We start from the raw sequence: 10,132 nt of genomic DNA, 5'->3' as shown, positions 1-10,132 counted from the left end.
TCTCCACCCGACACAGCCAGAAGATGACTGGCCACCCCTCAGAGCCTGGCTCCTGTCTAGGGAGTTTTTCCTAGCCACTGTGCTTCTGCATCTGCATCGCATGCTCTTTCGGGTTTTAGGCTGGGTATCTGTATAGCACTTTGTGACAACTGCTGATGTGTGAAGGGCTTTATAAAATACATTTGATTACAGTTTTTCTCGATTGCTAAGACACATTTCTTGAAAGCTGCTCTCCTTTTCTCTTAACTGTGAACACAAAACCCAATTTTAAAGCTACATTCACAAAACCTCAGACTCTTTTTGCAAAACCAAACTTTCACCTCAAAACAGTTCAATCTGTGCTCAAAACTGAACTATGTTGTCAAATCGTGCCCCGAGTCAATCAAAATAAAAAACACTACTGAACAGTCACTAAACACTACGTAGAAAAATTGAAAACACAATGCTCAGGACATGAAGCTGGAGAAATAAATGTGTATTGTTCACTGTAGGCTAAATGCATGTTGCAAAACAAAAAAAACTGTGCATTTAGCACTTGTACAAAAAGACAAAACAGAAATGTTGTGCATTTACATGTAGCACTTGTAAAAACAAACAGAAAGCTTATGCGTTTGCCACTTGTGTACAGTAAGCCCATGTAAAAATAAAGTACAAAAATATACAAATAAGTGCATTACTCAGCCACAGCATCATGTCTCCGTACTGGGTAAGGCCACAGGACTTCATCCACATCACAGGCCACATTTTGTCTGGCCAGGCAACGGGGGAAAAAACCCCTGGCATGCCGTATCCAGGCTTGGCATGCCTCCACACCTATGTCACCACAGGCAAGTCCCATGGCTTGCAGGAGATTTACCCTGGTGTAAGGTTGGCATTCATATACCTTCCACCGCCATGAGGAGAAGAATTCCTCAATGGGGTTTAGGAAAGGGGAGTATGGTGGAAGGCAAAGATTGATAAAACCTTGGTTCATATTGTACCACTCTCTAACCTGGAGGGCTCTGTGAAAACATTGTCCCAAACAACAACATAGATGGGATGCTCATCCTGCTGCCCTAACAAAGCATCTCGCATGTGATTGAGGAAAATGAGGAGCTGGTGAGTGTTGTAGGGCCCCAGGTTGGCATGATGGTGGACAACCCCATGATTGCTGATGGCAGCACATAATGTGACATTGCCACCACGCTGCCCAGGAACACCAACAATGGCCCGATGGCCAATCACATTACGGCCTCTCCTTCTCCTTTTGGTGAGATTAAACCCAGCTTCATCCATGTAGATGTATTGATGGGGTCTTTCCATTGCATCCAGTTGAAAAACCCTCTGTAGAAATAGATATAGTTTTGTAAGTGATACGGAAAAAGTGATTTAGGCCACTACAGTAAATCACTACTTAGAGTAATCAACATTGAATGTGTCTGGATATATGCCAACCTGTACATACTGGAATCTTTGCTCTTTGACTCTGTCTGAGTTGCGATCAAAGGGCACTCTGTATAGCTGTTTCATGCGCAGTCTGTTGCGCTTGAGGACACGATCAACAGTAGAGAGGCTGACACTGTTGATACCCTCAAAATGTAAATGGTCCTCAATGATCTTCTGCTGAATTTCGCTCAGTTTAATGGCATTGTTCTCACGGACCATATCAACAATTAGGGTCTCTTGGTGTGGGGAGAACATACCTGTCCTCCCACCCCCATGTGGCAGTCTTTTAATTCTACAAAAAGAGAACATGGAGTTACAAAGAATATACATGGAATACTAGGCCTACAAACAGTTAGACCAACCCTCCATTACAATACTACAGTACATTGGTACAGTGATGTACTGAAACATATATTTACTTACAGTATACTGTGGTACAGTATATAGTATGTCATACAGTAATTGCTATCAACATTTACATACTGTACTATAATGTCAAAAAAAGGTAATTACCTGTTCTCTTCTCTAAATCTTCGGATTATGGTGGACACAGTGAATCTACTGATGTTTGGTTGTACCCTTTGTCCAGCCTCCCTCATGCTCATACCATGGACAAGAACATGGTCAATCACAGTAGCTCTGATTTCATCAGATATTACTGTTCTTTGTCTTCGCTGACCACCTCGACCACCTCGACCTCCTCTCACACGAACTCTTCCTCTCAGATTTGTATCCATTGTAGGGCCTCACAAACCAGTGCTCTCTGAACTGGCTTACTGTATATGTTCCCTCACATCATTAGCCACAAGTGTGATCAATTTTGAGTTGTTGTGTTCAAGTGGTGACACCTGTGCTCTAATTGTGTTTGACTTTTGTCACCTGTGCTCACCATTATGCAGCACGGGTGCATCACAATGAAAATGTGTTGGCAAGTTATGTCTAAACAGGTGAAAAGTGCTTATGGTTTTGCCAAAAGAGTGATTGATTCAATCAGTGGGTTCAGGCAACTGAGCATTTGGTTCAGACAATAGGGTTTAGTGTTTTAGCAATTGAGAAAAACTGTAATTGAAAATGAATGACAATTTGTGTAATTTTCTCACTGAAAAATAAAACTCTATCCCAGGGTTAGATTTTCAGAAGACAACGGCAGGTTTTCCTTTAACTTTTTACCTGGGCTTTGCTCAGGGACTGGGGAGTTTGTCAGGATCAAAATAAATATAAAATTAGCAAAGCCCAGGTAAATAGTTAAAGGAAAGAAAACCTGCCTCAGTCTTCTGAAAACCTAATTCTTGGTAGTTTTATTTTTCAGTGGGACAATTACATACATTTTAATGCGAAAGACACACCAGAATCAATCAAATGTATTTTCAATCAATCAAATGTATTTTATAAAGACCTTTTTACCAGAAAAGTATTTTCCTATGCACCTCTGATCGATAGTTGTGATTGGAAAGAGCTGAAACCCTGGACTTTGTAATTGTGCTAACGGTTGGCATCTTTCAGCTGCGACATATACCATAAAATGAAGAGGGCAGGAAGAAAGCAATGTTTCTCAACGACCTCCAGTTCACCGTGTGAGGGCCTATCCTTTAGTTACCTGACCCAACACACACACTTGGCCAGGAGCCTTTGAAGCCTTAAAAGGTCAAGCAAATCATATTTCACTGTGTCCACCAAAGCAACCAACACAAAGGTTAATCCTGTGTATGCAGGGCTTTCCCCAACTCCAAAACATTTACAGTTTAAACTACTGGGGGCCATACTCACAAACTTTTGCTTAGACCCGAGGTTTAGACTTGTGGTCTAAAATGGCTAGCTGCTAGCTTTTCTCATAGGTCAACCTGACACAATTAGCCACTATGCTAAGTACGACCAGCTGAGCACATAATTATATCCGGTAACAAATTCAGAATCAGCCAATTAAAATCGTTGATGTATTTGGACGTGATCCCAAAACAATTCACGAAAGCGTTCTTAACAGAAGTCCAACGGCACGTTCTGATAATCAAACTAACTAGATCATGTTTAATTGTGTGACTGGACAAATAGCTCACAGTGTAAATAGCTGAATTCCTCACACTTTCCGCATCATGCGGCGTGGGTTTGGATGTTTTTTTCCCTTTGAATTGTAGAATTACATTTATCGTGTTAGTGTGTTGAGAAGGGAAGTGCAGTCAACACCTTGAAAATGAAGATTAAGAATGAATTTAATAAGGAGCTACGTCTTTCTTCAGCCTTGTAGACAAACACACTGCTAGGGCCTAGTAATTATATTATATTATATTACATACAGATAACTGCCAAAATAAAGGAAACATAAAGTGTCTTAGGGTGTTGGGCCACCACGAGCCAGAACAGCTTCAATGCACCTTGGCATAGATTCTACAAGTGTCTGGAACTCTATTGGAGGGATGCAACACAATTCTTCCACAATAAATTCCATAATTTGGTGTTTTGTTGATGGTGGTGGAAAATGGTGTCTCAGGCGCCGCTCCAGAATCTCCCATAAGTGTTCAATTGGGTTGAGATCTGGTTACTGAGATGGCCATGGCATTGGTTTACATACATTCAGTGACCACTTGTGCGTGTGGATGGGAGCATTGTCATCCTATGGGGGCATAGCCATGGTAGCCTAAATAAGGGCCTGCCCAGCATTTTTATACATTATTCTAAGCATGATGGGATGTTAATTTCTTAATGAACTCAAGAACCACACATGTATTCCATGATTTTGGCAGTTACCTTTATATTACACCTAAATGTAGGCCTACATCGTTTTACACACATTTTCTATAATGAGCTATTTCTAATTATATAATTAAAATTGTCACATATACGCATATGTGACAATTATAATTATATAATTAGAAATAGCTCATTATAGAAAATGTGTGTAAAACGATGTAGGCCTACATTTAGGTGTAATATTAGGTGTAATATATATATATATATATATCTTTATATATTTATCTTTATATATATATATACATATATATATATACACTGCTCAAAAAAGGGAACACTAAAATAACACATCCTAGATCTGAATGAATGAAATAATCTTATTAAATACTTTTTTCTTTACATAGTTGAATGTGCTGACAACAAAATCACACAAAAATTATCAATGGAAATCAAATGTATCAACCCATGGAGGTCTGGATTTGGAATCACCCTAAAAAAAAAACACACTACAGGCTGATTCAACTTTGATGTAATGTCCTTAAAACAAGTCAAAATGAGGCTCAGTAGTGTGTGTGGCCTCCACGTGTCTGTATGACCTCCCTACAATGCCTGGGCATGCTCCTGATGAGGTGGCGGATGGTCTCCTGAGGGATCTCCTCCCAGACCTGGACTAAAGCATCCGCCAACTCCTGGACAGTCTGTGGTGCAACGTGGTGTTGGTGGATGGAGCGAGACATGATGTCCCAGATGTGCTCAATTGGATTCAGGTCTGGGGAACGGGCGGGCCAGTCCATAGCATCAATGCCTTCCTCTTGCAGGAACTGCTGACACACTCCAGCCACATGAGGTCTAGCATTGTCTTGCATTAGGAGGAACCCAGGGCCAACCGCACCAGCATATGGTCTCACAAGGGGTGTGAGGATCTCATCTCGGTACCTAATGGCAGTCAGGCTACCTTTGGCGAGCACATGGAGGGCTGTGCGGCCCCCCAAAGAAATGCCACCCCACACCATGACTGACCCACCGCCAACCCGTCTTGCTGGAGGATGTTGCAGGCAGCAGAACGTTCTCCACGGCGTCTCCAGACTCTGTCACGTCTGTCATGTGCTCAGTGTGAACCTGCTTTCATCTGTGAAGAGCACAGGGCGCCAGTGGCGAATTTGCCAATCTTGGTGTTCTCTGGCAAATGCCAAACGTCCTACACGGTGTTGGGGTGTAAGCACAACCCCCACCTGTGGACGTCGGGCCCTCATACCACCCTCATGGAGTCTGTTTCTGACCGTTTGAGCAGACACATGCACATTTGTGGCCTGCTGGAGGTCATTTTGCAGGGCTCTGGCAGTGCTCCTCCTGCTCCTCCTTGCACAAAGGCGGAGGTAGCAGTCCTGCTGCTGGGTTGTTGCTCTCCTACGGCCTCCTCCACGTCTCCTGATGTACTGGCCTGTCTCCTGGTAGCGCCTCCATGCTCTGGACACTACGCTGACAGACACAGCAACCTTCTTGCCACAGCTCGCATTGATGTGCCATCCTGGATGAGCTGCACTACCTGAGCCACTTGTGTGGGTTGTAGACTCCGTCTCATGCTAGCACTAGAGTGAAAGCACCGCCAGCATTCAAAAGTGACCAAAACATCAGCCAGGAAGCATAGGAACTGAGAAGTGGTCTGTGGTCACCACCTGCAAAACCTGTCCTTTATTGGGGGTGTCTTGCTAATTGTCTATAATTTCCACCTGTTGTCTATTCCATTTGCACAACAGCATGTGACATTTATTGTCAATCAGTGTTGCTTCCTAAGTGAACAGTTTGATTTCACAGAAGTGTGATTGACTTGGAGTTACATTGTGTTGTTTAAGTGTTCCCTTTATTTTTTTGAGCAGTGAATATATATATATATATATATATATATATATATATATATATATAATATGATTTGAGGACCAGCAGTGGAGATTTATTTCCTTTAAAAAAGAACTTGCTCAAGTGAGGTCTGAACTCACTGCTGTCATAGCCCTCAACCTCAAGCTAACTGCCTTAGCAGACTGCGCCATCAGTCAGTGATAGTGGCAGTTATAAAATTCAGCTATTTGACAAGATCACCATCGTCTTCAACTTATTTTTACGATGTAGCTATGAATATAAACATATAATCCTCCTATATGTTTTTTTCCCCATAAAAGCACATGGATATGTTTGAAACGGTAAGCTAAAACGTTGAATTTGGTCATATTTGCGAAAACGTGCCTTTTGAATTTTGTGTAATGTCAGTAGCCCATAAGGAAGCATCATGCAATTTATATTGGCACACCACTTTTAATAAACTAACCATGAAGTTGGAGGATTTAGAATCTCCCTCTGGTGGCCAAGTTGACCTGTTTAACAAATGCGATTGGATGATGGCTCTACCGTGTAAGGTTTCTGATAGGTTGATTCGTTATTCTGTACCCGATATAATTATGTGCTCAGCTGGTCGTACTCAGCATAGTGTCTAATTGTGTCAGGTTGGCCTATGAGAAAAGCTAGCAGCTAGCCATGTTAGACCACAGGTCTAAACCTCAAGTGTAAGCAAAAGTTTTGCGAGTATGGCCCCCTGTGTTTTCTCTGATGAGGTGAATTGAGCACTTAGAATGTGCTCTTTTCAATCTGTTCAGCAGATAATCTACATCATTCAGAACACCATCATTTGTATCTGTACGTCATTCGGCGCATGACCAATTCCAACTTGACACAAAGAAGAGAAGCCGAGTCGATGGCCCCAGCTCAGTCAGCCCAGTCAGCAGGGTTTGCAGGTTCTAATTGTAAAATATTTGCCCTAATTTTTATTTTCTTTGATGTCCAGGCAGTGCTCTGCTCCTGTCCTCAGGTGCTGCCCAAGCCTGATTTATGGGGATAGGGTTCCACAGGAGCTCCCCTAAATTACATGAGAGAGAGAGAGAGAGAGAGGGAGGAGGGAGGGATGGAGGGAGGGAGGGAGGGAGAGAGGGAGGGAGAGAGAGGGAGGGAGAGAGAGAGAGAGAGAGAGAGAGAGAGAGAGAGAGAGAGAGAGAGAGAGAGAGAGAGAGAGAGAGAGAGAGAGAGAGAGAGAGAGAGAGGAGAGAGAGAGAGAGAGAGAGGAGAGAGAGAGAGAGAGAGAGAGAGGCGACTTTGGAGAGCTGATTGCATGGACAATTCTAACCCAAAATAGATAAGAGAGTTCCTCTTCCCTCCCTCCTTCTCCCACATTGGTAAGACGAGGGGAAACTAGCACAACGCAGATTAGGCTGCTATCTGATAAACACACAATTTGTCACGGATGTCCAGTGACTAATATTCATGGGACACCAACTAAGATAAATATCAGAAAAATGTGCACCAGAATAAATAGCACCAGTCTAAGCAACGTGACTAGTAAGCTGCAAAATAATAGGTATTTGAGAGGAAATAAATGCATTTGTGGATTTACATCGAAGCAAGCTTCATACATTGGAGCACCCTCTCAGAGCCGAAGTGATTCATCAATGGCCTAGATACGGTATGTTCCAAAAATAATTAATAGGCAGAAGTCAAGAAAAAGTCAATTGTCATGCCAAAAATGAGCACTTTACTTTTGCTTTTTATATATTTCAAGGCCGTGGAAGTGTTGAAACACTTAGAGATCCTGTAAGGGGTGAGGGAGTGTCTGTGGAGGAGGAGGAGGTGACAGCCCATTTGCCTTGAGGGCGCCCATAAACCAGGTAGAGAGAGCGCACCATTCCTCATAGGTGACTGTACCATGTGACTGGAGGAGAAGGGCTGGCTTTAAAAAGCTGGCAGGGCCATCCCGCGGAGGCAGAGATAATCACAGGGCGCCAGAGGAGTCGGAGAGGAGACGGAGACCAGGGCTGTCAGGACATAACACCCAACAACATCCCGACTGACAGCCCCGTGAAAGACGCCGCGGGACACAGCACCCAACACCAACCCGACCGGCAGCTCCGTGAAAGACGCCGCAGGACACAGCTCCCAAAACCAACCTGACCGGCAGCCCCGCAGAACAAGCCACGGTTCAACAGCAGAAGAGGGGCTGGCATAGCGACGGCAGCTATAGGAACACACCAGGTACACAGCATCTAATCTACCTCATAGCCTCCACTATACAAGAAGAATTACACAAAGCTACAGACAGCGGCTACATAGAAACAACTAAGTAGACAGTGGCTACAGAGCAACTACAACAACAGCCAGTGATGATGAGCGGCAGCAGTCTGGCAAGGTCAGAGGAATTCTCAGAGGAGGACCTGGAGCTGAGCATGCTGGGTCAGGGGGAGGATGATGAGGCGAGCGACGGCAGCCCCAAGGGCCCCTTGCAGGACAGCGAGGGCTCGGCCAGCAGCCCCCCCAGCGACGACCCTGAGGAGGGACAGTCCAAGAAGCGTAGCCGCCCGGTCCGCTCCAAGGCCCGCCGTGTGGCCGCCAACGTACGCGAACGCAAACGTATCCTGGACTACAACCAGGCCTTCAACGCTCTGCGTGTGGCACTCAACCACGACCTCAGCGGCAAGCGGCTCTCCAAGATTTCCACCCTGCAGAGGGCCATCAACCGCATCTCGGCCCTATCTGTCTTCCTCAGCTCCAACCCCCCCAGTAAGCCCTGCTCCCACTGGGAGTGCCACAGGCCAGCTGGGGGGCCATTGGTGGTGGGAAAGGTGGGGACATCAAGGCTGGACCTGCCCAGGGTGTCAGTCGCTCATCGCCTGGAGCCCCAGAACTACGTCTCCTGGAACCACGCATCACTCCCCCATCAGATCCAGCCCCAACAGGGAACCCACCCTCACCCTCACAGGCTGCCAACAGAGACACACCTCTACATGGACAGCATGGGCTCCTCATGCCCCACCTCACCATACTACCCCTGCTACCCCGCCAAGGGCCAGTTGTACACCTCAAAAGGACACTGTGGGACAGGAAACCCCTTGGAGCAGCCGCCCAGCCCTATTAGGTACACCCAGGTGGGCGAGGGGCTGGGGTACCAGACGGGGGTGTGGGCCTCCTGCGCCCAGGGCTATATGGACGCGTTTATGGAGTCGTCTCCAGCCCTGGGCCTCCCCTGGCAGGTGAGCTACATCCAGGAGACAGCAGGCCCCCAGCACAGCTTGCCCCTGCTCTGACACTAGGACCAGAGAAGTTATGGCCTAGCTATCCACCACTGTGACCCCTGGAGCCTGGAGAATAGACCAGCCAACTGTCCTAATGATCTCAGGGAAAAATATGAAAAAGTGAGCTTCATGTGCTCTCACTGTTGCAATGGATTCAGTATTACAGTGCTACTCTCTAAAGTAGAGACACTGAATTAGTTTCACGTTTTAATGTCAAAGTGAAATGCCTTTCTTGCAAGCTCTAAACCCAACAATGCAGTAATCAATAACAATGTAACACTAAAAATAACATAAGGTAGAACGAGAAAGTATGTAAGCATACTATATACAGGGTCAGTCAGTTCCAGTACCATATTTACAATGTGCAGGGATACTGGAGATGTTATCTAACAATGTAAATATGATTGTCATATCTTGAATGCAATGGCAATGTACATTTCTGGATGTTTTAAACATGACCATTCAAGCCTTGTTTTTTGTTTAAAATTATAAGGCCAATGAATGTTGTTCTTATAGATGTAAAACTTTCAACTGCTCAAAACACACACCTCACTTGTCCAAAGTGTTGAGAGTCTGAATGTATAGCAGCAATCCTCTTTACAAACCCAACAAACAAACGTGTTTTAGATTTTTATATTGCATTATTGTACTAATGTATATGGATGTTACAGTTTGTATACTGTTTTAAAACGTAGTAATAAAACCTTTAAAAAATATGACTTACGAATTTGTGCAGTTTACATGAAAGTGTGTGTGTGTGCGTGCGTGTGTGTGTGTGCTTGCACATGTTGATTTTTGCCTTGAGGTCTGTTCTCTTCAGCCTCTATCTTCCCAGGGTCTCAGCTGACAAGGGTCCCTCTCCTAGCTGAGAAATGGGTTTGCTTGCCCATTCTTGTCATATTTCTAGGAAA

The 10,132-nt window shown here is 44.7% G+C and overlaps 1 protein-coding gene across 1 annotated transcript; it reads left to right on the top strand.

Moving 5' to 3' along the window:
• Positions 1–8,315: 8,315 nt before the first annotated feature.
• LOC311125979 (class A basic helix-loop-helix protein 9-like) lies at positions 8,316–9,923 on the top strand (the record flags this gene model as incomplete). The annotated part of the gene is made up of 1 exon (XM_084200002.1): positions 8,316–9,923. The coding sequence occupies one exon, from the start codon at positions 8,316–8,318 to the stop codon at positions 9,231–9,233; it is 918 nt and encodes a 305-aa protein (XP_084056128.1). The 3' UTR covers positions 9,234–9,923.
• Positions 9,924–10,132: the final 209 nt, after the last annotated feature.

Source organism: Coregonus lavaretus, assembly GCF_964263955.1.
Source record: "Coregonus lavaretus genome assembly, contig: HAP1_SCAFFOLD_9293, whole genome shotgun sequence".
NCBI lineage: Eukaryota > Metazoa > Chordata > Actinopteri > Salmoniformes > Salmonidae > Coregonus > Coregonus lavaretus.
This window is presented reverse-complemented; position numbering and strand designations above follow the sequence as displayed.